This window comes from Arvicanthis niloticus, chromosome 4 (genome assembly GCF_011762505.2).
Source record: "Arvicanthis niloticus isolate mArvNil1 chromosome 4, mArvNil1.pat.X, whole genome shotgun sequence".
Lineage (NCBI taxonomy): Eukaryota > Metazoa > Chordata > Mammalia > Rodentia > Muridae > Arvicanthis > Arvicanthis niloticus.
This window is the reverse complement of record NC_047661.1, coordinates 122,156,276-122,184,049: the sequence shown is the minus strand read 5'-3', so window position 1 is coordinate 122,184,049 and position 27,774 is coordinate 122,156,276. Positions and strand designations below refer to the sequence as shown.

General features: G+C 44.6%; 1 protein-coding gene across 2 annotated transcripts; it reads right to left on the bottom strand.

Annotated features, from left to right (window-relative positions):
- Window positions 1-492: 492 nt before the first annotated feature.
- Mcoln3 (mucolipin TRP cation channel 3) lies at window positions 493-27,774 on the bottom strand. 2 transcript variants are annotated; one of them, XM_076933335.1, is made up of 13 exons: window positions 27,385-27,512; window positions 23,254-23,483; window positions 20,659-20,826; window positions 16,721-16,874; window positions 16,211-16,295; window positions 15,987-16,083; window positions 12,486-12,585; window positions 9,979-10,091; window positions 9,728-9,877; window positions 5,908-6,009; window positions 5,700-5,822; window positions 3,604-3,810; window positions 493-2,554 (listed from the first exon to the last, which is right to left on the bottom strand). In XM_076933335.1, exons 1-13 carry the CDS (start codon window positions 27,458-27,460, stop codon window positions 2,420-2,422), a joined length of 1,740 nt encoding a protein of 579 aa, XP_076789450.1. In that variant the 5' UTR covers window positions 27,461-27,512; the 3' UTR covers window positions 493-2,419. The 2 variants fall into 2 exon arrangements, with proteins under 2 accessions (XP_076789450.1, XP_034356089.1); XM_034500198.2 differs by lacking the exon at window positions 27,385-27,512 and adding an exon at window positions 27,595-27,774 and having other exon boundaries at window positions 494-2,554.

Below are 27,774 nucleotides of genomic sequence, written 5' to 3'. Positions count from 1 at the left end.
TTGGACGTTATTACGTCCAAAAATCATCTCAGCTTCTGGTGGGGGCTCATGAGAGCAATCTGAAGAACGGAGCATGTGCAAAATAGAAAGAAAGAAAGAAAGAAAGAAAGAAAGAAAGAAAGAAAGAAAGAACCAAGAAAGAGAAAGAGAGAAAGGAAGAAGAAAGAAGAGAAAAGAAGAGAGAGAGAGAGAGAGAGAGAGAGAGAGAGAGAGAGAGAGAAAGAAAGAGAAGGAAGGAGGCCAAAGCCCCATGATACTCGCCTATTCCATGAGAAAATCAGTCTGTTCCTGAGGTCTCAACTCCTGTGACCCCAACACTTCCCATGAGGCACCCAGCTCCCACATGGTAACACTGACAAATTCAGTTTCTAACAGGTGAGCTTTAGGGAACACACCCAAAACCTAGAAGAATTAGTCCATCTTGTGTAGTTTGTCGAGCTGTGAACAGATAACTATAGTGCACTTGATTATCTTTTCAATGCATGGACTCCATCGGGCTCCTTCCTTCAATTCTGAATATCCGTGTCTGCATTGCTTTCCTTAGTTTGGTAGAGGCTTATTAACTTTACTGATCTTCAAAACAAAACATTATTTGGGGATTTGTTGGCTTTCTGTTGATTTACATTTTCTTGTTTGACACTCTGATTTTATTTATTTACCTTTTTACCATAGTTTTCCACGTTCTCTTGCTTCTCTGATTTCCCAGATAGATGTTTGGGTAATGACTTTTAGATATTTCCTCTCTTCTAACATACACATCCAAGCCTATACTCTACCCCCACTCACAGATCAGCCTTTACTGCACTATACTACGTGTTTCCCTCTCATCTGTTTGCTTGCTTGTTTTGAGACCGAGTCACTTAATGTATCCCTGGAAGTCCTGGAATTGACTACATAGAACTTTTAACTTCTCCCAACATTTTTTCAGTTTCTGAGATATCTATCTGGCATGTGTACTTGTGTGTATGCATGTGCACATGTGTGTGGAAGCCAGCAGTTGATGTCAAGAGTCTTCCACGGTTGCTATTCACTTAGTTTATTGAGGCAGGTTCTCTCAATTAAACCCAGGGCTCACCAACGTAGAGCTAGTTTTCTCTGTAGGCAAAAGGAAGCAACTCCAGGCCCAAACCCTGGCTCAGTGTGTTTCTAATGAAATATAATTGTTAGTCTCAAAGCATTGCAAAAAGGATAATAATAAGGATGTCTCAGATGATCAACACAGTTTTAAAATTCATGTTGCATCCTAATAAATTACAAAACAAACATGGCACCTGTGTATCTTCAGTATGTCTCTAGTGCAACATTAAAGTGTTAAAATTTTTTATTTTTTTAAAGGAGCTCTTGTAAAGCCATTATTTTTTTTTAAAGAATTATTTATTTATTTAATGTATGTGAGTACACTGTAGCTCTCTTTAGAGACTCCAGAAGAGGGCATCATATCCCATTGGAGATGGTTGTGAGCCACCATGTGGTTGCTGGGAATTGAACTCATGACCTCTGGAAGAGCAGTCAGTGTTCTTAACCACTGAGCCATCTCTCCAGCAATTGATGTCTACATAGATAAATAGTACATGAAATAAATATTATACCACAAATAAAAGTTCCCATAATCTCCCGTTAGAGAACTAGAAGATGTAGAGCCTAATTCTGAGCCTTTTCAAGCTACATAGATTCACTTTAAAATTTTGAGCATGGGTTCTAGAGCTTCAAGCCATAGAGCCACAAATCCTGACCCCAAATGGATTTGCCGAGACTGCACGGGCCTACGGGAGGCATGCCGTATCACCAGTTTCCCCCATGTTGCTTGGATGCTAATAAAACCATCATTTTTTAATCAAATGCCTCCTTGGCGTGCACTCTGACTTCATTCATTTATAGACTCTCTTCCAACTTCGTACCTTAACACTGAAGGGCAGAGAAAGCTTCTAAATGAATACGGGAATCAAATAACGACTGTCCTTCAGAGTCAAGCATTCCACCCGCAGCTGTGACGGGGTTCTCGCTATTGTTCTGTCTTCATTTAAGGAGAGACTCTAGGGTACAATGGTGTCGGGTGTGTAATAATTATGCCAATTCTCAGAGAGGAGCACTGGGTCATCCAATGTCGCTGAGAAGCCAAAGCTTATTTCCTGTGCAGCGCACGATGCCGTGTGGTAAGGGGTTAGAGCACACACTCCAGAGCACAGCGACTGAGACCCATTAGCGTCCCCCATCAAACCAGTCATTTAAAATGTTAATGTAAGCAGGAAAGACATGAAGTATGTTCAAAAAACATGAACAGGTCCTGCTAAGTCATCGCCGTGAGTTAACTCAGAATACCAGTATCTGAACATACTGTTGCGTGATCGCAAATCATCCATCTTGTCCCTGACCCGGCCACACACTGTATTTTCCTCCCAAGCGCAGAGAAACCCAGCAGTTACTTTTTGCAGCAGCAGAATAAAGAGCCTGGAGGGTCATCTTCTAATCTGTATTTTCCAGAGTTGGGGAGGTCTTTGCATTCTGCTATAAACTTTCGAAGTTCCGTCTCTGGAAAGCCATCTTGCTGGTAGTGCTACACCGGAGAATGGGGAAAGTCCTCGTTACTATGGCTACTCTCCAGTAGCTTCCCAGACTCAGAGTGGAGCACTTGGCAGTGGAAGGGATGTCTCCAGGGAGAGCTTGGGACTCCCAGGCATGTCTAGGACATGTCATCTCTGGAGCCACGCAGGCTAGATGGGCCTGGGACTCAGCAATAGTTCTGTGCTCACTCCTCCCAATCTGCCTGTACCCACAGAGGCATGTGAATCCTGTCTGTAACCCTCTCCTGGGAAATACTGGGCCAAGATTCATCTTAAATCCCACAATGTCTACTCCCAGTCTGCCTACAGCCCCATGAATTCCCAGACAGTGTGAAGGGAAGCTCCTTAGGTAAAATCTGGTTCAGGCATCCAGAATCCCATATGATTTAGATTAGCAGAGCCTAGCTGAGATTTGAGCAGTGAGAGTCCCTCATCTCCCACAGGTGCTCTCAGTGAACATCCCTCGTCCCTTACCTCCCACAGGTGCTCTTAGTGAGCATTCCTCAGCTCCCACAGGTGCTCTCAGTGAGCATCCCTCATCCCTCACCTCCCACGGGTGCTCTCAGTGAGCATCCCTCATCCCTTACCTCCCACGGGTGCTCTCAGTGAGCATCCCTCATCCCTCACCTCCCACGGGTGCTCTCAGTGAGCATCCCTCATCCCTTACCTCCCACGGGTGCTCTCACAGAACTTTGCCTCTCTCATATGGCATCTACTTTGTACACCCAATACCTACTGACACTTATTAATCTAATAAAAGATTAGAAATGTACTTAAGGGTTGGAGACAGAGTTCAATGGCACAGGGATTTCCTAACATGTGCCAGGCCCTGGGTTTGATCCTTAGTACAACTAGCAATGAATAAAAAAGAACTCTTATTTTTTAACACAAATACTGAGAAACAAGATGCTCAACATTCCAGAAATTCCACGATTATCATAATTTAGTCGTGTGTCTCCACCCCATCAATGCCCTCTGAGTACTAAGCTGTACTGCCACACACTCGCTCTATATCGGCAGTGCTCGGCTTCTGACAACCTACCTTAATGGTTTCATATGTGTCTGTGATCAGCGCGATGAAAAGGCTCAGAATCATGTATATGAAGAGGCTGATGAATGAGTACAGGTAGACTCGGCTGAACAGCCAAACCAGGTAACTTTTCTGCTGCATTTTCGCAAATGTGGAAAACATATCATCTCCGTTTATCAGCGAGAATAGGCACTCGGAGACCCTGTTCAGAGAACGGAACTGGGGGAGGGGCGAGAAAGGTTCATTTTCCTCTATGTTCCTTCATGTGGGAGACTGTTGTTCACGACATCATCCTGACCTGGTATGCCAGGTGCCCCTTTCCCAACAACCAACCCAAGGGAGCCACCAGCCTTTGCTTTGGGGCATATGCCAAGCCTCGGCCTGCTGCTTTGTCAAGTAGTTCTCTCCTGTCACTCCTCTGCGCTGCAGCAACCTGAAGTAGGTCAGGAAGGATGGTTCTGTCCTCTCAGTGCCTCTCAAGAGCCAAGTGTCCCCTCCCCTCCTCTCCCTCCTCCCCTTCCTTACTTCCCTTCCCTTCCCTACTTTTCCCTCCCTCCCCTCCCCTCTCTTCTCCTTCCCTCCCTCTCCTCCCTTCTCCCTCCCCTCCCCTCCAGTTTCCTTTCCTTCCCTCCCTCCTCTCCCCATCCTCCCCTTCCTTCCCTCCTCTCTCCTTCCTTCCCTCCTTCCCCTCCCCTCTTCTCCCCTCTCCTCCCTTCCCTTCCTGCCCTTTCCCCCTCCCCCTTTCACAGAAAAAGACCCTTGAAATGATTTGAACTCTTCTGCAGAGATGCCCAGGTTCCAGACTCAAATGGTCCTTCATCTCATCTTGAAGCTCATCCAACTCAAGATGACGTCAAGACAGTCTCACAGCAAACTTCTCAAATATTCCTACAAGGTTTTTGGTCGTCTGGTTGGTTGATTGGTTGATTGGTTGGTTGGGTTTGGGGTTTTTTTTTTTTTTTTTTTTTGTATAGTTTTACAGATGTATACAGGTGAATTTGAATGAACTGAACAATTCTCTGGTGGTAAAAGGAACAAACTTATCTAATGTATTCCAAACAGGATGTCAGGCCACGGAGCAGATCAATAATTCTCATGAGGTGTTCACATTTGACTGATTTATAGTGATACACTCGTTATCAGACCTATATGTGGATGTAGATATAAGTCTTTCCATGTTTTAAGGCTGGATTACCAGAGCAGAGGAATTCATTTGGGAAGAATAAACACTGTCAGTGTTTGATGACTTCTGGGTGGGGGTAGTCAGTGTGTGATCCTTGGTAGGCTGACCATACTCCAGTGGACGGCCCCCCACTCATGTGGATATGAGCAGCACTAATTACACCCAGTGGGTTATTAGAAGAGAGAACATAAGGTTGGGGGGATGTAAGGGAGGATGTGGAAGGGGTGGGGATGAATAGTAGATGAACATGATCAAAATATGTGCATGTGTAAAATTATCCAAGAATAAATAAAAGAATCAATATTTTTAAAAGGGTAAAAGAGCACATTAGGTGTGTTAGCACACTCCTGTCATCCCAGCACTTGGGCAATAGAGGCAGGAGAGACCAAGACTTCAAGGTCATCCTCGATTACATACAAGAGTTCAAAGTCAACAGGAACACAATCAAAAACAGAAGTAAATAAGCAGTAGTAGTCATAAAAATAGAAGCGATTGGCCTTGTCATATGAGCTTCATGACAGGAAGAGGGCCTGGCTGTCAGTACCTATGGTGGTTTGAATAGGAACAATCCCCATTAACAAATGTGTTTGGATGGTTGGGCCGCAGGGAGTGGTACTATTAGGAGGGGTGGCCCTGTTACAGTAGGTGTGTCCTTGTTGGAGGAAGTGTGTCACTGTCAGGACAGGCTTTGATGTCTCAGAAGCTCAGGCCCAGGCTCAGTGATACACAATTCCTGCTGTCTGCGGATCCAGATGTAGAACTCTCAGCTCCTTCTCCAGCACCATGTCTGCCTGTGCTTCCTGCCATGACAATATGGACTAAACCTCTGAAACTGTAAGCCAGCCCGTTAAATGTTTTCCTTTGTAAGAGTTGCTGTAGTTATGGCGTCTCTTCACAGAAACAGAGACCCTAAGTCATAGATTACCTTCTCATGGTAAGGGCCCAGCACGATCCATCCACAAAAGCAATAGCCTAGATAGATCATAGCAGCACAGCAACAGAACCTCATGACGTTTGGCAGCGCTGCCTGGAGGGTCAGAATAAGGAGCTGTGGAGACAAGAGGCTGTTAGATCCCTCTGCCCTTTAGTCAAAATAGTGAAATAGCTCCAGTGCACTCTGTAGGATTCCTTACATTGTACTTCGCAAAGAAACCCAGGTATCGGATAACGCCAAGCCAAACGAGCATGGTCGAAGTCCCAAGGAGTATGCTACAGACATCGTAGCTTGTGAGACTCTAGATAGAATAGGGAAAATTGGTTAAATTGCAATGTGTCAGTTAGGCAAGAAATATTGAATAGCTATGTGCCAGGAGCTGTTCTATGTGTGAAGAATAAAGCAACAGAGAAATCGTTTGGGTTTTTTTTTTTTTTTCTTAACCTTCATAAAGTTTACACTCTAGTGGGGTACATGGAACAAAACCCAGCAATAGATTAATACATCCCTCAGTTCACTCACTGATGGTAAACGCTGAGGAGGAAGGGCCCTGGTGTGGGGAGAGGGAAGGAGCGAGTGTGAGCTTGCGATCTGGACTAGAATGAACAGTAAGAATCTCAATGAATAAGAGGCATGGAAGACAAGATCTGAGGCAAAGAAATGAGGGAGAAAGTTGACCAAAAACCTAGAAGAGCCTTGGGGACACGGAGCAGCAAATGTGAAGGACCCGAGGCAGCAGGGAGCCTGGTGAGAAATGAGCAGCAGATGGGGGGGGGGGGGGGGCGGGGAGGTAAGGGGTGGGTATTGTAAGACCTCGTGGTACTTAAGGTTGTTTTTCTCAGAAAAGATCAGAGAGATTTTCGAGCCTTGAAGAGGAGAGACATGGGCAAATGTCGGCTGTGTGGCTGACAGGCTGACGGCAGAGGGCTGGGGAATACGAGGGTTCTTGGAGTCCTGTGAGAGCAGGTAATGGCTGGGTCCAGGCTGGAACTGTAAAGCTGACCAGGACCTTCTCAAAAATAGAACATATAAATCCCCTCTAGAATTATGCATAGGGGAGAGGACTTTTATGGAAGAGGAGAGCTTCAGTGAACGCGTGGTTTGGGGCTTGAACACACAGAGGGGTGTCGTTCGTGGACTGGAAAGGCAGTGGGAGAAGAAGATTTGAATTGAGGAGGGCTGGGGGCTGGGGGGGGGGAGGTCTGAGTTAGGTGTGTTAAACCTGAGAAGATAAGTAGGTAGTCAAGATATAAGGTTGACATTTGGAAATTCAAGCTGCAAACTAGAGACTTGTAAGGTGCCGATTTGACACATGTTGGTACAGAGGTACCAAAATATCTATCTGGGTCAGAATGACAATACCAAGGCAGTGACAACTGCCCAAACAGGATGCCTCAAAACATCTGCACACTGAGGGTTGGCCCCACGAAAGGGAAGCAGCAAGGAAAACTGACAGACTGAGATCTGGAGGAAACCTGGTAAGAATCACCTCAGCTAAAAGGCAACGCATGCAAGCCAGATCAGCAGTGCCAAGCTACTGATGGGTCAGGACAGACAGTAATGATCCACAGACAACAGCAGAAAGGAGTTTCCATGGCGACGTGACGCAGCCAGCTAGGCAGACATGCTGGAAGAACAGGTAGTAGGGGGTCAGACTCATCAGCAAGGTCAGGTACTACTCTGATATATTTTATCCTATAAACTGGAGCAGAGATGTGGGGAAATAGTTGGATAAAGGACCTGGGATTTTAATTTTTCAGAAGAAGCAAAAACGTAGTATGGGAGAGTTAGAAGAGAGAAAGAATTGCCAGAGAGAAGAAAGAACCTGGGGCCAGCTCCTGAGAGGCAAGTGAAGGAGCTGGCCTTGGACAGCAGACTACATTATTCACAGTATTAGAATGGACAGACACTGGAGACAAGTAAGGGGTCTCTCTTACTGCTATGAAACAGGAAGTGGGGTGAGGGTAGGAAGAAGTGCCAGTGGTTTCAGAAGGGAAGAGGGTGGTCCAGAAAAATGAAGACAATGCTGGACACTATGAAAGATCACTGAAGGAAATGATAGTTGATAAAAAAGAAACAAAGATGTCATGCACAAAGCGTCCCTGTAACCCCAGAATAGGGGAGGTGGAGGCAGGAAGATCAGAGTTCAAGGCCAGCCTCAGCTACATGGTGAGTTTAAAGAGAACCTGGGCTGCGTGCAATACTTTCTTAAAACTAATAAAATAAATATTAATTATAAATTCACCATGATTATTTGTTTTTGTTTCCCTTAAGCTAAACTGCACAAAAATATAGCCATATTATGGTAGTGGCTGGCCCATGGTGGGCACCATCTTGCCCCTGTGTTCTCAGGTATCTGTGTCCTTCTTCCTCATAGCCCCTTGCAGGTGGGTTTGACTAATGTCGCTCTAGAGCGTGAGAACAGGAATAACATCTGCTACTCCTGAGCCATGACCACGTGACACCGGAAAGCTGCCACCATCTGATATTTTCACTTCCCACAGCCGGAGCTGGTTCACGGGGCAACCCTGTGTCAATTGTGAAGTCAGGATGAGCCCTTAGCATCTGGTCAAGAACAAAATGCAGAGATCTTAGGTCCCTGAATGACCTGCCAACCTAGAGCCCCACCCTGACTGCTTCAGAAGAGAAAGGCAAGCTGCCCTTTGACCCAGGAAGATCAGAGTTCTCTGTGTTTGGTTTATAACCAGGGTCCTGAATGATGTGTAGTTCATTACGACAAGACCAAGGAAGTATAAAGCTGATCGAGACTCATCTGGACATTGTTAATTTATTTTATTTTATTTTATTTTTTATTTTATTTTATTTTTGCTTGAGAAGAAAGACTAATTCTAGACTAGATTGATTGTATTTCAGGAGAATAATATCAATGGGAAAAATAAGAACGTGAGCATATTTTTACGTTGAAAGGACAAAGGAAGTAAAGGTAGAATGCACAGGGTAGTACTTTGACCTCTTTCCCCTCCTCCTCCCACTCCCCTCCCTTCTCCTCCTCTTCCCCCCTTCCTCCTCCTTCTCCCCTCCTCGCCCCCCTCCTCCTCTTCTTCTGGTTGGATATCTTAGCTTTAAAATTTTCTGTGAGAACTCTTGACAACTCAGCATACTTTCCTTGGTGCGTATATGACTTTGATGTATGTGACCTGGAGACTTTGAGCTCTCTCAGTCGAGCTCAGAGCATTTTCCAGCCACTCAGATGATATTGACCGATCAGTTTGTGGATCACACTTTTAAAAACTCTGCTTGAGAGACTTCTAGCAGCCAAGCGGTGGTGGCGCACACCTTTAATCCCACTATTCAGGAGGCAGAGACAGGCAGAGCTGTGAGTTCAAGACCAGCCTGGTCAACAGAAAGAATTCCTAGACAGTCAGGACTCCACAGAAATTCTGTCTCAAAAACCAAAAAAGAGATATACAGATAGATATAGAAAACATATATCTATAGAAGATAGATATAGATATATAGTTATATAGTGATATAAATATAGATACAGTTATATAGATATAGTTATAGATATAGACAGATAGACAGACAGATAGATAGGAAGGTAGGCAGATAGATGGATAGATAGACAGACAGAGACAGACAGACAGACTTCTAGATTTAAGACTTAACTAGAGTTAAGAAAACTGCTGTTGCCAGGCAGTGGTGGCATACACCTTTAATCCCAGCACTTGGGAGGCGGAGGCAGGCGGATTTCTGCGTTTGAGGCCAGCCTGGTCTACAGAGTGAGTTCCAGGACAGCCAGGGCTACACAGAGAAACCCTGCCTCAAAATAAATAAATGAATGAATGAATGAATAAATAAATAAATAAATAAATATAAAAAGCAAAAAAACAAAAACAAAAAAAATAAGAAAACTGTTATTGTCAGCTTCAAGTTAACTGAACAAAAAGCCCAGAAGAAAGCATTTGCTTTGAATTTTTTTCATAGTTTGGAAAAATACATTTTACCATTATGATATTTTGCCATTATGATAGCGCAGTTGAGAAGAACAGTTTTACCTTGGCTTGGATTTCCATTTTCAGAATTGATCCGACGATTGTCAGTATGTCACTGACGATAATCATGATGTACCACCCGTTGATGAACTCCATCTGATCAGAGGCTGAGACTTCCTTCTTGTAGTGAAGAAGAAAAAAGTTGACAAACTCCTTTTGGAAAGAGGAAAAACACGTTGGGTGAGCTTGTGAGCTTTGGTGTGGCTGAGCAGGTCAGCAGCAGCTGAGCACGCATCTTGGGGAGCAGGGCTTACCTGCTGAAGCTGAAGACCCCGAATCACAGACCTGGCACAGAGCACCAGTGAGGTCAAGCAGGTCAGAATGACAAAGGCATCAAAGATCATCATGTAGTGGGTGTTCTTCTGAACTGGAAGACAGAGGCCGAGGAAGCATGAACATGATGTGACTTCTTTCTCAAATAATTCAGATAATTCAAACATTTCAGAATGACAAGGACAGGAAGTCCTGCAAGCATTCTTTCCATTAGTATTTAAAGAAAGCTGAGGGTCCTTCAAAAAAAAATATCTTTCATTATCAGCCTATGGCCTTTATGCTGACTAAATCCTCCTTGTGGGTGTGATATACACACCCATTATCCCAGCAGTCAGGAGCAAGAAGCAGAAGGATTGCCATGAGGTCTAGGCTAGCTTGGATTATATACTAAGTTTGTGGTCAACCTGAGCTACATATAGCAAAATCCTCAAAAAAAAAAAAAAAAAAAAAAAAAAAAAGTCAATCAGTAAGCAAGCCTTCCAACTCCTACATTGCTTAATGACATTCTTAGCTGGGTATAAAATATCCATTGAGTATCTGTATGTACCTGGCACTTTTCTAGATGCAGGAACACAGTGGTAAAGAGACAAGGCCCTAACAGACCTAACACGAGCATCTGTGACCGTGAAACAAGCAAAGGGGTGAGCAGGCCCATGGGCAACAGGCACAGATGGAAGGATACAAGAGACTTTAGGTCACAAGCACAGACAGTGCTCAGCACACTTCCCTCCTGACTCTGTTCCATGCACTGTGTGTGTACAGGATCCTCACAACAGCTCCTGTGAAGCCATCAGGCTTACCCCCACTTTGAACTCGAGAAAACTGAAACACAAGGATGTCCCATCATGTGCCCACGCCACAGGGCGAGTACACACCACGTTTGGGGTTTAAACGTTCACAGCATTGCCACCCCGCATCAGGTTGCTCTGTTTGTTTTTAGTCTTGTTAGGGGATATCCTCAGCTCTTGCCACAAAACTACAGAACCAGAAGTGTTGTGTCCTCCAGACAAGGTTATGGTTCAGAGCCATCGCTCCATACTGGAGAAGGAAGCCAGGAAAGAGGCCTCACCAAGGCTTAAACTGAACCTTGGGTGACAAGAAATGAACAGCTTCTGCCAGGCTCGGTGGCTCACACTAAAGTCCCAGCACTTGGAGACCAAGGCAGAAAGACTGTGAGTTTGAGGATAGCCTAGGCCATATAGAGAGACCCTGTCTAAGCAATGGACAAAGAGGAGGAAAAGAGAAAAAGAAGAGAGAGGAAGAAAAGAAAGAAGAAAGAAAAAGAAGAAGAGAGAAAATGGAGGAGGAAGAGGAAATGAGAGGAGGAGGGGAGACCATTTTTTTTATAGCCATATTGAAATCTTGGAGAATCATAAATGCTGTTGTGGCCCACGTGCTGGTGTCATCAAAAGAGGCAGCAGCCACCAAATCAGAGTTTATCTCTACCAGGCTGCTGTGAGGAAGTGATTTCAGAAAGAGCTGTAATAAGCATACTGCTGGTGTTTGCCCAGTGCCTCTAATGGCTGCCCAAACATCTAACACTGCCTTAGAAAAACTTAAAAACGACACACAAGCATCTGAGAGGCAGCCTCTGCGCCAGGCACTTTGGATGCTCCCATCTTCCCTATGTGTGATGCTGCTCACCAGTGGCAAAACAAGTTTGCACTCCACCTAGGCAAGTCTGTGACAGCAACGAGGCTTGTGATTCCAGAGCCTCTTATACTCACAGACAAACCCTCCACCGGTGACTACCCTCATGTTGGTCTGACACTCACAGATTCTAAACCCAGCTGGGATCTACCAACTCTCTTGTGTAAAGCAGAGGAAAGAGCATCTCAGCAGGTGTCCAAGACACTTCCTCTTCTCAGTAGAGCCCATGTAATCTCTTGTGTTGTGTAACCACGAGCAAAGTGCAGCGTAGCCTACCATCTGGGCTCCTTAATAGGACCTAGATAACGGCTCAGGGAAATTCTTTCCTGGCAGTGTTTTCCTGTTCCCGACAGGACTCATTCTAATCTGAATTTTTGTTTGTGTTTCTAGAACAGATTTTTTTTTCTTCCCACACCACTCCGGGTTTTAAGCCAAATGAAAGACCACTACGACATGTCATAGCTTCAAGGTCAAATCCTCCCTTCTCCCTCGATTTAAGAGCACAGGTCTTTCCTTACACATCGATCTTGAGCCTTGGTTTCTTCATCTGTGGACATAAGGATCCTGCTGCTCATTGAGATAGTTAAAGATATTAAAAGAGGAAAACAGGTATACGTACGCTTTTAGAGCAGAAGCGTGAGTGTGTAGTTGGTGAGGAGGAGAAGGTAAGGAGCTGCTGGGTGCTACTATGTACTGACTGAATCACCACACATCTTCCTGCAGAACGTGAAGGGCTTGGCCCAGTCTTTTACTTAGTGGTCCCTACATCCTGCGGGCAGTGGTGTGGTGCTTAGTGATTTAATCACTGTCCAGAGAATGCGTAGAGCTTATGACTTACTTGATCCAGACACATGCCAGTCTTTGCATTCTCTGATAGAAATGTCGTTGTCTAAACTTATTTTGATTCTTCCACTGTGAGCCTTGTTATCGAATGTTATCTGTAAAGACAGGAGAAGGGGTCCAGGATGCATAACTAGGTTTTGGAGTCAAGATAAGTCTCTAAATCTGCCAGGAAGCAGTTCATCCATGGACACGGGACATGCTGGTCCTCACTTCTGAGCAGCTGGTACTGGTCTCTGTTGATCCCTGAGGAGTGCCCCTTCATTCCTCTGTGAGGGGATAACACTGAACTCAATCTGCTGTAGAGAGATTTTTCGCATCTATACCCCATGTTTCTAGGATGCATTCTAGCCCCGGACACCTTAGCAAACAAGCGTGCTCTCCCTCCTGTCCTGGATACTTAGCTTGTGTGCTGAATTTGTTCAGGTTTCCTCTGCCCGCCTTCCCATGGGACCTTAGCAACTGATAGCTTTTGGTGTTCAGGCAAATTATGTAAACACAGAAGCACAAACTTCTGTTTTGCTTTCCTTTTTTCATTCTGGGTCTAGATTTCAGCACCACTCTGACATCCCACGTATTACAAAGGGCGTGGTGACTGAGTTGCTAGCATGTCTTGCTTCTGAGATAACCAGCTGAAGACAATCGGTGCAAGCAGCACAGAGCTACAGCACAACAGTCTTTGTGTGATCTTCCTGTGTCTCCTTCTAACTCTCTTGTTTCTTCCATACAGAGAGAAGGAAGGAAAGGCAAGAAAATCCATCTATATTTTTTGTCCCGTTTCCCACCAAAAAAATGGAAAAAGTTCACTTGAAAGTCCTTCATTTATAGCTTAGTCCTAAATCAATATCTACCTTACTCCACTTCACCCCCATGCTCAGGGAATATCACAGAAGCAGGGCCAGAGAGGCTGTAAGACAGAAGATAGGAGGACTCCTGTGAATGGTGTCTTCCGGTGACTGTACCCACGAACTCATAGCAGCACAAGATCAAGTCAGCTGACTTTACAGCATAGAAGGAGAGACACAGGAGACCACACCCTTAGCTGAGGAGATATTAGCACCTGATGGCTACTGGAAGAGAGTCATTTTTCTTTGGATGTGTGGCCTCTGATAATTTGTCCATGCTCTAGGGACCAACGCCTACCTGTGCATACTCAGACATCATCAACTGAACTAAGTGGGAAGATGGTAAAACAGTCTGGGAAGAGTTGGAGGGGGGCAGGGCTGGTGACTGTGATCAAAATACATCGTACTTATCTATGAAATTCTCGAAGGACTTTTTTTAAATGCTCAAAATCCTCTGCCTTTGGGTTTCATTGAAGTTTCTCCACACAGAGAAGGCAGACAGAGCTTCAAGAATGAGGTTCTAAGTAACTTCAGAGCCCAGTCACTCTGTGTCCCCTCGAGATGGAGTATCAGCTTCTTTCCCTACACAAATGAAGCCACTGCACTGGCTGCCCTCCTGACAGTGGCTGAAGAGTACAGCCTACATCTTACACGAGGAGATGCCAGTGTCCTTTGATGGGGTGAAAGTCCTGACCCATGAGAAAGAAGTCTTTGTTCACATAAAGAGCCTCAAGGACTGATGAGGACTCGGCAGATATCTCAAGTTACATTTCAATAAGCATCAGCAGAGGCTGAACCTCCCTGAGAAGAAAGTATGCTAGATGGGATTTTAAAGGAGTATAACGGGGGGAGGGGAGGGGGGAGGAGGAGGCAGAAGATTACTACATTTGGAGATCTGCACACTTGTTATGCAAGCTTGGGGCTGGAGCTCAGATCCCCAGGGCCTATATGAAAGCCAGGCAGACATGGCAGCTGCCTCAAACACGTGAGAAGCTGGGACAAGGGATCTCCCAGGCAAGTGGGCTAGCCAGACTGGCCAGAATGGGTGACTTCTGGGTTCAGTGAGGGACCTGCCTCAATGCATATAGGGGTACACAATCAAGGAAGCCCTTCAGTGTTAAATGTGAGCTTGTATACAGATGCACACACACATACATGTATGTGTCATGTGTGAACACACACAAGTACACACACTATACACATCATGTGTCATACACACGTGAACACATATATACAACATATACACATGCTAAAAATAATTCAGATGTTCATACACCTGATAAAGAATCTCAAAAAAAAATCAAGTGAGACTTGTGAATGTAAATAAACTATAAACCCAACTTAGCATGCATAGGCAAAATTTAAATATTATTTCAATGAATCTGGCATGAATATACTGGAGGATTAGATATCAGAATTGAGATGCTGGGGAGGACCCAGATTTCACAAGCATTTTTTTTTATTCATTCAAGAAAAAAATAGCATTTCCTATCACGTATTGTCTGAGGGAAAAGATATTAATTAATAAAGTGGTTGAAAGCTTCAAGAAGCCTAACAGAGATTATGCCAAACACTAAAAAACTCTAGAATAAAAAGTGAAGTGTCAATCATATAAAATATAAAAAGGGGAGGAGACAAATACAAAACCAAAGCCGGTTCCAGAGAACCCAAAAACCCAGGAGGCACCCGGGGAGATTAGAGGAATTCTGAAATTAGAAAACTATCATTTCTCAAACTCAAGATAGAAAAGACTTGATCACTCAAAATCTTTAAAATCAAGTAATTTTGATGATTCATAATTCACTGGTTAATACTAGAATCAACATATATAGTTCAAAATCCTCTTCAGGTTTGGGTGCTTTTTTATGTTAAACCACCTCTGTGGTTATTATTTTATGTGATGAAATATTATTTCACTCTTGTCCTGAAAAGTCAATGTTTCACAACCAATTAATCAAGCTTCATAGCTACTGCAGTGGCCATACAGTCGGGATCATATGAAGAAAGGGTTTTAAATTCTGTCATACATAACAGAATGTGTTATTTATACATCTTTTTAAAATCACATTTATTCATTTAGTGTGTGTGCACACAGACACACACACATACACAGCTCCATCTGCAATTGGATACATACAATTCAGAAGGGGAGGCAGAAGAAGAGATGAACCAGGGCACTCAGGGACACATAGGGAAATTAAGGGCAATAATCCTAAGGTTGCAAACATCCATGATGAAGAAGCTCAACAAAGACCCCTTGGTAACTATGGAAAGTAGTCAGTCTATCTATCTATCTATCTATCTATCTATCTATCTATCTATCTATCTATCTTTATTTCCCCTTCCCTCTTCCTCTCCCTCTGCCCCTCATCATACTAATCTTTTGGTCATCCGCTGTGCACCAGACGCCATACTGGAGACAGTAACACACAAGGTGAGTCCCTGCCTTACAGAACATGCACCAAGGTGCAGAAGACAAACAGCAAGTTAGCAACATGCAGAGAATAGAGCTGGTTGGAACAATGTCCCCAGGCACACTGGGGTAGAACATCCTTTATTTTTAACAATGCCTTAGCACCAATAAATGAACCATACACCTCATTAAAATAACTTTTCTCTAGACAGGAGCCACATTGAGGACAACCCACACTTACAGTCAGAGTGAAGTCGTAGCAGTCAGGAAGCTCCTGGTGGCGAACCGTCTGCAGATTGATGGCCTTGAGCTTAAACTGGAGCTCCACAGTCAGAAGTCTGGAAAGCAGAGCATGCTTCAGATGAGGAAACACGCATAGAGATGATCTGTGCGCACCTCCAGAGCAAGCTTCAGATGAGGGGGTCGCACACAGAGCTGAGCTGTGTGCCCCTCTGCTCTCCTCACCTGTGGAAGTCCAGGCTCAGGTTGAGTTTATTTTCTCCAGGTGTTCCGGTGTGGAAAGCTTCATCTGGCTCGATAAGGAAACACTCTGCCACAGAAAGAAACAAAGCCATAGGTGAAACTGCATCTCCAAAAGACGAAGGTTAAGATCAGTTGCTCACACTGATTCGTTTTAGAATCAAGACTGTAAGAGCTCAGTGTGTAAACTCAGCCCTTGTCCTGTGTCTCTTGTCTTTAAGATGTTGATGAATTAGAAAGACTCAAACTCTGTCTCAGAACGTCATTCCTGGTTCTAGTTCCCCAATGCTTTCTTTACCAGCTTGCTTTTCTTTTAAATTCATGAGTTTTATAACAAAGGATTCATGATAGAAATTGACACATGACTTCTGTATAGTTCTTCCTATGCCATAAGGGCACCGCCTATCAATGTTTTCAGAGGTGAAGTTGTCACAGGGCTTAGGTATAAATCAAGGAGTTAAAAACAATAGTTGGAGGTTACAGGGGGATCATCACCTGTTTCAACTTCTGGATCGATGTCGAAGGTATCATTCCCAGGGCAGATGGTTCCTTGCCTATAGAAGTGCTGACAAATTGCCATAGCTGACTGCTTAGTCCCCTTGTTCTCATATGCATGGTTGCCGACAGAGATGTTTCGAAGCTGCAAGTACTTCACCCAAAAAGAGAGACAGAAATGGAACACCAAGCAGGGCCAAAGGGATGCCAGCCAGAACAGAAGCAAAGCCATGATAACTCTTCCTGGCTTTGTCTCCCCTTGGGGTGCAGTCATTCGGGGAAACACACTCTCCGATGCTGCATCTGAGATAGAGGCTTTAAAGAAGAGTAGTGGAGATCAGAAGGGGCAGTGATGAGTCCAGGGAAGTCCCTGGAGAGGCCTGGAATACTCAAATGCTTTGTACAATCTACCCAGGAATTCTCCGGGGCAGCTGCCTCCAACCACAGTCTCTCCCACACTCCTGCTCCAGAATCGTCTGGTTTGGTGAAAGCCTCTCACCCAGATGCAGCATCCCAGGTCATTCTTTGACTAGTGAAGTAAAAGCAAATTAAAGATTTGCATCCAAGTGCTGCAGCTACAAGAAGTAAAGCAAGTATATGTTGTTCATTTGTGGTCCTTCCCTGGTTTCAGAACCCATATGATGAGGATTTTGAACGCATTAACAAACCTCTCTGTGTTTATCTGGTACTTCTGTCTTCATCTGGTAATTACATCAAATGCTATGGCAGTGAGCACTGATGGAGGTTTAGATGCATTTGTGGACACCAACCTAACGTGTATCTCTCTTAGTGTATGTATGGACAGGGGCAGAATATGAGTCTCTATTGTGTGAGCAGTATCGTGTAATACAAGCTGTGGGTTTTGGTGGGTTCTTTAGAAAGCAGAGGTGCTGAGGTCACTGAGTGGGAAATAAGAGAAAACAGCCAGATTCGGAAATTAGCAGACTGTTTGATCTGATAGGTCAAACAGTTCTGACATAACAGGGCCCGAGGGACTACGTGGACGCTTAGCCCATCTGTATCCCTTCTGTCATGGAGGCCACAGCAGGGAGATACAAGAGCTGAGCAGTAGACAGCCTTGATCCTAGCCTTTCAGAACCGTGAGGAGGACACGGCTTCTCAACCTGCAGATATTTTCCTATAGTAGCAGAAAGAAATGTGGCAGCTGAGATAAGGACTCCTCGTGGAAAGAACATGGAGATCTAACTAGCAGAGCAGTGCCAGGGCTGGGTACAGTGTTTTGAAGACTGAGCTTAGTCCTGCTGATGAAGCCAGAGATGTTTTACAAAGAATTGACCAGGCCTTTAGTCAGGCAGAGTGATTGCTTTTCAGAGGTGGAGGCAGCAGGATCAAGAGATCAAAGCCAGCCTCTGCTTCAGAGTTTGAAGTCACTCTGTGTTACATCAGGCCCCATCTCAAAGCAACAAAAAGTAATGGATGGTTTACTTCTTGTCTCTGCATACCCTCTAAGACACATACAAATCTAGTACAATGTTTTACAGATACTTAATACTTTTAAAAATTAAATTTAGGGCTGAGAGGTGGCTCAGTGTGTCAAGTACTTACCACCAAATCATGAGGACCTGAGTTCAAATCCCCTAAACCCATAGAAAACCAGGCACAGTAGCATGTATCTGTAATTGTTCCTATGATAAAACAGGAGGCAGAGGCAGGAGCATCCCCAGAAGTTCACAGGCCATCTAACTTAGTATACGTAATGATGAACAAGACTCTGACCTCAGACAAGGTGGAAGCTGAGGACTGGCAACCAAGGTTGTCCTCTGAGCTTCACACAAATGCCATGTCATGTCCTATACGAACATCACTCTCTTTCTCTTACACACACACACACACACACACACACACACACACACACACACATACACACTGCGATGCTTGGAATATCCTTGGCCAAGGAAGTAGCACTACCTGTTAGAGTAGGTGTGGCCTTGTTGGAAGAAGTGTGTCACTGTGGGGTGGGCTTTAAGACCCTCCTCCTACCCACATGGAAGCCAGTCTTCTAGCAGCCTTCAGATGAAGATGTAGAACTCTCAGCTCCTCCCCTACCATGCCTGCCTGAATGCTGCCAGGCTCCTGCCTTGATGATAATGGACTGAACCTCTGAACCTATAAGCCAGCCCCAATTAAATGTTGTCCTTATAAGACTTGCCTTGGTCATGGTGTCTGTTCACAGCAGTAAAACCCTAACTAAGAAACATACTCTATCTCTCTCTCACACACACACTCATGCATACACAAATACTCTCTCACATATTCATAAACACACAGAAACACATACTCACACACTCACACATCACACACATATTCTCACATACATACATTCAAACATACACATTCTCACACACACATACTCGCGCACATACACACTCTCATACACACCCACACATGCACACATACACACATTCACACATGTACTTACACACACACACTCACACACACACTCTCTCACACACACTCTCATACACACAAACACACTCACACACACTCTCATACACACAAACACACTCACGCACATACTCACATACTCACACATGCACATATACACTCTCACACTCATACACACACTCACATATGCACACACTCTCACACCCACATACATTCACACATGCACTTATACACTCATACACACACTCATACACACACTCCCTCACTCACACACACCCCAACACATACACACATCTTTTTTTAAAAGTCTCTAAATTTATCTTCATCAATGAGCTATTTGCTATTTTCCCTCTAAAATCATGCGGCGTAATTCTGTTTACCAGCTTATGTGTCTGACTAGCTTCCTATTCCCACAGCTGGCCAGGAGTTCTGCCTCTATAAAGATGCACTTCATCCTAGCAGCTCAGGGCCTCTGTTTGAATACGCTGCCTCCAGAAATGAGGAGTCATGATTGCTCGGGAACACGTTTAAATAAGGGATTTCATTGTTTTGAAATGTGGTCTGTAGCTAACCTAGGCCAAAAATTCTGACCTCAAAAGCACTTTTAATTATCCCTTCAAAAGATGTGACTTGGGACCTTGAGAAAGTACTAATTATAGCAAGAATGACCCAGAATGAAAACTTGAGTCTGGAGGATGAAAAACAAGCCTATTTTCTGTCAGGCAGCTAGTCAGTGTCACAGAGTAGTCATCACCAGGCATGACATCAATGCCTTGCTTCTACACGGGCTTGAAGGCCTTGCTTGTTACACAAACTGTAAAATTAATATTCTCATTAGTTATTATAAGTCTCCAAAAGTATAAGCTTTGAAGACTTAATGACTACCTATATCCAGGGTTATGGTAGTAATTTCAAATATTGAATCTCTCACATCAAGTTCTATCCCTGATTCTTTTAAATGAGTCATTGAAATTCTTCCTCTCTGTTGATAGAAACATAAGCTTTTCAATCAATTTTTACTTGTATATGAGTATAGCAATATTCTTCAATCAATTTTTAGATATTTGTTTTATTTTACACATGTGTGTGCATGTGTGTGTGTGTGTGTGTGTGTGTGTGTGTGTGTGTGTGTGTGAAGGGATGCCTACCAAGGCCAGACAGACAATAGATTCCCCTGAAGCTGAGATTACAGGCAGTTTTGAGCTGCCCAATAAAGATGCTGGGAATCAAACTCAAGTCCTCTGAAAGAGCAACAAGAGCTCTTAACTGCTGAGCCATCTCTTCAGCCCTTAAATTATATTTAGTTTATTCATAAGTCGTCTCTAAGCAGAACAGTGCAACGCTTGAGTGTTGGTTTCTATACAATCCACTGTTACCATTTCTCCAGCCTGTTCTTCTTCCCAAGAACACACCCACCATCTGGATAGCTCACTCTTAGAACCCTTGCCTAGCTTATGCAGAGCCCAGAGTTCTACCCCTTATACCTAAAACAAACAGATAAAATCAACACCCGATGCACACAGTTGACTTACCTGGGTCACTGCAAAGATGATCTGGTCATAGACATCATTCTGAGTGTACACTGCATAGGTGTCATCCATTCGATCCATGTATCCTTTTAGGAAGAGGTGTTTGAAGGCTACAGTGTTCTCTTCCTTGAAAGCTACTACCATCTGGTTACTTAGTCCAAACAGGACCAGCTTAAAGAAGAAAAGAAACACCAAGAGGATGAAAAATCTGAACAGAAAAGAAATAGAGGCATGTGGTTTAGGGGCTTGACTAGCTAGAATCTATGAGGGATTTGGTAGGATACCCAGAAGGCTCTCTACTTGGGGGCCAAGAGATAGCTCCATGGATGACAGAACTTTTCATACAAATATGAGGACCTGAGTTCAAATCCCCAGAGCCACAGAAAAGCCAGGTGTGTGCCAGCACTCCAACATGACTATAGAGACATGGGAGGTGGAGATAAGAGAGATCTGGAAGCTTGTGAGCCAGGTAATCTGGTGTAACAGATCCTGTTAAAAGGTAAGGGATGAGACTTGGCTGTCCTCAGATCTTCACATGTATGTCATACTTGCGCACACACACATACACACACAACATACACAAAGATAGACACACAAGGATACACACAGTGAGAGAGGGAGACAGAGAGAGAGACAGAGACAGAGTGTCTATAGGACTGCACTGAATTTGCAGCCAGTCTAGCCTCCATAGTGGTTTCCAAACTAGCCCAGGCAATAGATTAAGACCCCCATCTCAAAAACAAACAAGCAAGCCATCCGTTCCTTTTAAAACATTTACTTAAACACTTTTGTGTGGTTCTTAACAAAAAGCTTAACACTGACTAATGCTCCTCTGGACCACTCTAGTAACTGTTGGGAGATCGGATGAATCCTCTAAGAGGTGAGGAGTAATTCAGGACATGAGCCTGAGCGTGTGCAGCTCTGAGCCTGTGCATCACTTTCTCTGCTCTGGTCTCCTGTATCCCACAGGGATGCACACTGAGCCTGCTTGGTGCCCCTGAGGCAGAGATGCACCGCTCAGGTCTAGTTAAGACTTGAGCATGAACGCATGTACAGCACTGAGCCTGGCACACAGCCACCACTCAAATGTGCCTGGTATTATTCTTGTAAACAGCATTCTTGCCCAGCTGATACAGACCTCCCCCCTTGAAATGGCACAAACAAGCTTTTCAGTGCTGTGACATATTGCATTATCACCTGGAAATAAGAATTTCAAGTGCGAGTTGCCAAGTATTGTGCTGAGGACTGAGCAGATTTTCAGGGTGGTATATTAAAGAGAAACTGCCTGCTTCTGTACAACCACTGATGAGCCATACAGCCTTTTAAACCTGTAAGCATGGATATCCTCTTCTGTAAGGCAGAGACTGGGATGCCCCCAGTAGGAGGGTGGTCACATGACATGAGGCACTGTGCTGGGACGAGGGGTCACCCAAGTCCAGATAAGAATTCTACCAACTTAAATGATTCTAGAAACTGTCTTGGCCTACCAGTCCTAAGTACTTGTTTTCAATAAGCAATTAAAGACTATCAATCTCAATATTAAAAAACAATAATAAAAATCAAAACCAAAAAAAAACCCTTTCAATAAGTAAGTGTTCACCAAGAACAGATAATAAAAATGCAAACCTAAACTTTGCCTTCATTTTTTAATTTCTGCTTTTAACAAGAGATACTTCCTCTCACTAGCAGAAAATCCCACCTTTTTTTTTTCTTTTGACATTTTTTTTCTTTGTGAGCCCACACATGTGTGAAGGTCAGAGGACAGTTGGCAAGAGTCAGCTCAGGCCTTCTACGGTGTGGGTTCTAGAAAGCAAATACAGATTGCCAGGCTTGGTGACAAGTACCTTTGCCAGGAGAGCCATCTTGTTAGCCCCCAAACATGTTTTAATAATAAACTACACCAGCATGTGCAACTATCACAAAAACATGATTCCTCAAAAAAAAAAAATGTAAAGAAGTTATGGAAAATAGATTGAAATTTTCCTTTCTAACAAAAGTGAAGGCATAAAGTTCACAGGCAACGCAAAGCTCCTGCTGGCAACCCCATATTGTTCTGCTACATGGCTTTCCTGATTCGGGGCTGCAGGAATCCACAGTATTAGGAACACAAGAAAGACCTCCTGTTGGGAATCAGCTGCTATCTGTGCAAGCTGTAGGTCCCTCTCAAGAAACGTCTTCACTAGGATCCAAGAACTAAAAATGTTTACTCCTGAAAAACATTATGGTATTAAAATTCTAATAATGAAAGAATGAGAAAGAGTTATGTCATGGTGCACAGTTTACCAACACTGACTGGAAAGGCAGAAGTAGGCTGGTCTCTTGTGAGTTCAAGGCCAGTCTGCTCTACATAGGGAGTTCAAGGCCAATTGGGCCTAAATAGAGAGCCTGTCCCAAAAAAAATTTTTTTTTCTTTTAAAGAATCAAGAGGGAGAAAGAGAGGACAAACAAAGAAACAAAGTCGAAGGGAGTAGGGTTTAAGTTTGTATCTTTATTTATTGTCTATCCTTACAGGGGCAGTTAAAGCTGTTTGATGAACCTGTCCCGCCTTCTCTGATACGCAGAGGCTCCATCTAACTCTGGAAGCTGGAAGCTGCTTACCTGGATCGTCACCATTGCGATTTTCAGAATCTGTATGGCAAGTTTCCATGGCTTCCTACCCCGAGCCCAGAACTTCTCACAAGGATTCATAAAAAAGAATTTGAGTTTCCTCCTCATCTGGTCTTCCAAGAGAAGCTGCTCGGCCGGGGACGAGCTCGGGTGGAAAGTGCAGGGATTTTCATCGTGGTGTGGGCTGCAGCTGCTTACCACCACCTCGGGATTTGCCATCTCTAGGGAAGGAAGCAAACACTTCCACTCAGCTGGGAGAGGCACAGCCCACGGTGTTTGCTACTGCTGAGCCTCGGGACGCCTGAACAAAGGGTCACAGCACAGCGGTGAGGCGGAGTAGAAAAACCGGCGGAAAGCGAGGGGAGGGGGGGCCCGCATGAGAAGGAATGTGATGTGCTCCTCTTCCTGCGCGGTGTCTAGTTCAAGCCTCTCACCAGCAAAGAATCAAATATTCAGCCACAATTAACCTTTGCTTAAAGCCTTCCTCCCTTTCCAACTGTACACTTGCCATTTTCTAGAAAACCGTTCTCTTAACAGAAAAGGCCACGTTATGAACTCCTTGGGAAACCTGGTTTGGGGTGTTGGTTTTGCTTTATTAGATTATAATTCCATCCAAGATATCGCTAGAGCCATCTGACATCCTCCTTATCAGAAGGAGAGAAAGAAAAGACGTTTCTTAGCAATACTTCACGATGTGACTTGAAATCCATCAAGCTGGTACCTGAAGGAGCTCAGCACTGACCCTCTCTTGAGAAGTCCATGCCCACACATGAGGATGCCTTTCTCTTCCTTCTGGGGTGCCTCTCTTTCTCTTTTAATCCTCATGCTCAAAAACTGTGTTAAAATGTCATTAATAAACTTTAGCCCTGCCTCATGTTGGCTAGTCTCGGAATTCTTTTTCCCTATTAAAAATCTAAAGATTAAAGATCTGGGTTTTACAGGAATGGAAGTCCCTAAAGAATTATGAGTGCTCCTTTGGCTGCTGCAAGTGACAGTGGCAGAACTGTGCTCCCCAGACATAAAAACTACTTATATGGGGCTGTTAACTTACTATGTCTAAGGAATCCTGCATGGCTGCCCCAGTGTCCATAGGTAGGGTTGTCCTGTGCTCCTATACCATATTAGGTAGGTACAGACTGGAACAGAGGATCTGTTCCCCACTGGTTTCTATTATGTAAGTGAATTCCCACCTAGGTGAAAGTTAGCAAGTTCAAGGACTGCTCCAATCAGTAAAAAATTACATGTTTACACATATGACCACATATGTGTGCTTTCCAGCTCAGTGGGTGACAGATAGCCAAGATCAGAGCCCTGAGAGGCCAAGAAAGGACTTCAGAGAGTGAATGGACCCTGAAATGATATGCAGATTTTATGTGAATATGATCATTCATTTCCCTCTCTTAGGAGAAACAAAAACTTCCGTATAGTTATTAATCAATAAATCACTTTTGTACAGAACCAAGAACCAGTTTGGATCTTTGTAGGTCTATGACTTGATTCAGTTCACTCAGCCTACATCGAGTGATAGTCCTGCAAAATTCGAATAATAATATCCTCATAAGATTGTGGGAAACATTAAATTAAATGCAAATAAGGCCTTTATGTAGAGTGTAAGCAGGCAGCCTCACCCTCTACCTTCGTCAGTCAGGCAAGCTTTCTAATACCAGTGTTATTTCGAGGGACAGTGTGAGTCTCCAGAACTGGGCTCTGCTACAGCAGGGAGGGCAGGTTCTCAACTGCAGTCCAGTTTCCAAATGACTCAGCACTTGAACTTCCTTATACTTACCAACACATTTTACCCTTTGAAGCGCGTGTATCTACTGTTGGGTATACCTCTTTGGAAGGGGTATATCAAATAGTAGGCTTTTTCAGACTGAGGAAGAAGTCTCTCCAGAGAGTGGGAGTTATCCAGGATTTTCCTTTAGGCTAAAATTGATTCTATGGAAACCCATTCAAATAAAATACCCCACACTCACCAAGACAATAGAGTCCTTCCACATAGAACAGAAAGCCCATCTGAGGTTAATGTTTTCATAAAGACTTAACACTCAACAACGAAGGGAGAAGAATTTAGCCTACAATTATACATCTGAGAAATCGTATCTACAGCTTTCCAAGTCTGGAATCACACATTTGATATGGATTACCACGTTCTCATCAAACCCAGCATTCCTGAAATGTCGATTTGGGCTATAAAAACCAGCCATGGGGGACATTCTAAATTCCTGACTAATAAAAAGATTGATAAAACCACTGCTGAGTGAAGAAAAGAATGTGTAACACATGTTACTATGTAACAAATGCACTCGGTTCCTTCCAAAGAAGACGGTAATGGCATGCATCAAAGTGCAGCTTTGTCGAGGTCCACGGTGCATCTCAAAACATGAGTGTATATAATCTCCTTAGGGAAAGGCATAAAGGAGAGAAAAAAGCCATTAATCCTTAGGGGGTTTGCTCAATGTCTTATCGCCTCCAAGAGTAGAACCTGAAGTGCTGGGTACATGACTGAGGAACAAAAAGTTTGTCTCACACGAACAAAGCTGTGGGCTCTATCCCTAGCATGGCAAAAACAAAAACGTGGGATATTTTAGACAGTATTTGAGGAAACTTTCTGTGAGGCTTGATGCTGGTTGGTTTTTGTCAACTTGACACAAATTAGACACACCTTAAATGAGAAAATCTTAACTGAGAAAAGACCTCTTTGACCTGTAGGCAAATATGGAGGGTCTCCCTTGATTAATATTAAGTGGGAGGGTTCAGCCCACTGCAGGTGGTGGTGACATCCCTGGGTAGGTGGTCTTACTTAGTATAAGAGAGCAAGCTGAGCAAGCCCTAAGGGGCAAGCCAGCAAGCATCGTTTCTTGGTGGCTTCTGCTCCAGTGCCAGGCTTGTCAGGTGCCTGTCCTGTGCCCCTGTCCTGACTTCCTAGTAACAGACTGCGACCTGAATGTTTCAAGGTGAAGTAAACGTCCCTGCCCAGTTGCTTTTGGTCATGTGTTTTATCACAGAAATAGAAACCCTACTACGTCCGACTTCAAACAAGTTTTGTTGGTTACTACATATGAATAACTGCAATAGTGAATTTGTTGAGAGTAAAGTGTATTTGCGAACTACTGATTTGAAATCCCACCAACCCCTTTTCCATTATGTTACTTTAAGCCCGCTGGATAGACAGACACTATAACCTAGAGGAACAAACTGTTCTAGAGTAACTGTAACCTAGAGGAACAAAGAGAAAACTGCCAACCACCCTTAATTTATTCAAAACGCTGCTCAAGTTGTTCCGGAAGGCCTGCTCTCTCGCCCTCGGAGGTGGAGAGCCTTGCTGTCTGACCAGGTATTGGCAGCTGCTCTTTGAAGTCCAGCCCTGCAGGGGTTCAGCAGAAGTCTACCTCAGGTGTCAGGGTGCCAGCCCTAGACTGTCACAGTTACTTCAACAACCAGAAGCTAAACTGTGTTGAGCTGCAGAAAGGTATCCACAGAGAGGGTGTGTGTAATTGGAGAGAGCGACAAACTGCCACAACCTGTCTCTTCAGCATAGTCTCTTCTCCCCCGACAATACTTAAGCCCCTCCTTTCTGGCCTCCCTTTCTCCCTAGTTCTACAATCTGATAAGTCTTTGACTTCAGGCAACCCACTAGGCAAGCATGGAGCCTCCGTCTTTGCTCCTGCAAAATGAGAACAGTGCTATTCTCTCCGCAATGCACACCTCCTTCCTCTTTTTTCTCCCCTGCCATGGGGACTACCTCTAGGGTGCTGGCTCCTAGCCAGAAACCAAGGTCTAGCCTGCTGCTGGAGTCTTTCTGACAAGCGCAGAACCCAAGCTATTATTGTCCCCGTTTCTCCCCCTGGCCAAGGGCCTGTAATAGAGATTAAGTCCAAGTTTAGAGCAGACACAGAGCCATTGGGGGTTATCTCTGAGACTCTAGTGAGAGCAGCCCGGTTAGCCTCCGGGATCAGTTTTCCCAGAGAGAAGGACACTCTGAGCTGGGGGTGACATCTGGCATTGGATTCTCACAGCCTGGGAAACAAAACTAGCACAGACAGGTAGGACTCTGCCGTCACCTCCAAACCTTGCCGAGGTGACACCGAGTGTTCCCAGCCCAACAGGCGCCCCACTGACCTGTAGTTCGTGGTGGAGCCCCGATTGTGCCAAACCGGCGCATCTCACACTCCGCTCCCCTCTGTGTGCCCTCCATGGCTCAGATGTCCCGGGCCCTTACCCTCCCTCTTTGTGCCACCCACGGCTGGAGACACAGGCTCTCTCCGCGAGCGCAACAGGCAGCGTTCCCAGGACACCTGATGCCCCGGGGCGGCGCCCAGCTAGGCTCACCTGAGGCTCAAGTCACACCGAGGGGGCACCGGCGGGAACAGCGGGGACCTGTGGGGAGGCTTCAGGTCCTGCTAGTCGCTGAGGGACACGACACATCAGCGCGGGGTCACCCTCTGCTCCAAGCCCTACAGGCTCCGGCCATCCTCCTTCCTCCGGCCCCAGCCTCGTGACCCTCCTCCC

What these genes read in the sequence shown, in the direction of transcription:
- Mcoln3 (XM_076933335.1), bottom strand. Translation starts at nt 27,460, where the DNA reads ATGGAGGGCACACAGAGGGGAGCGGAGTGTGAGATGCGCCGGTTTGGC. An exon ending in TGGGCCCTTACCATGAGAAG is followed by an intron (nt 3,811 to 5,699) that starts GTAATCTATGAC and finishes CCCCTCCCCCAG; the next exon opens with TTCCGTTCTCTGAACAGGGT. An exon ending in ACACATATGAAACCATTAAG is followed by an intron (nt 2,555 to 3,603) that starts GTAGGTTGTCAG and finishes TCTCCGGTGTAG; the next exon opens with CACTACCAGCAAGATGGCTT.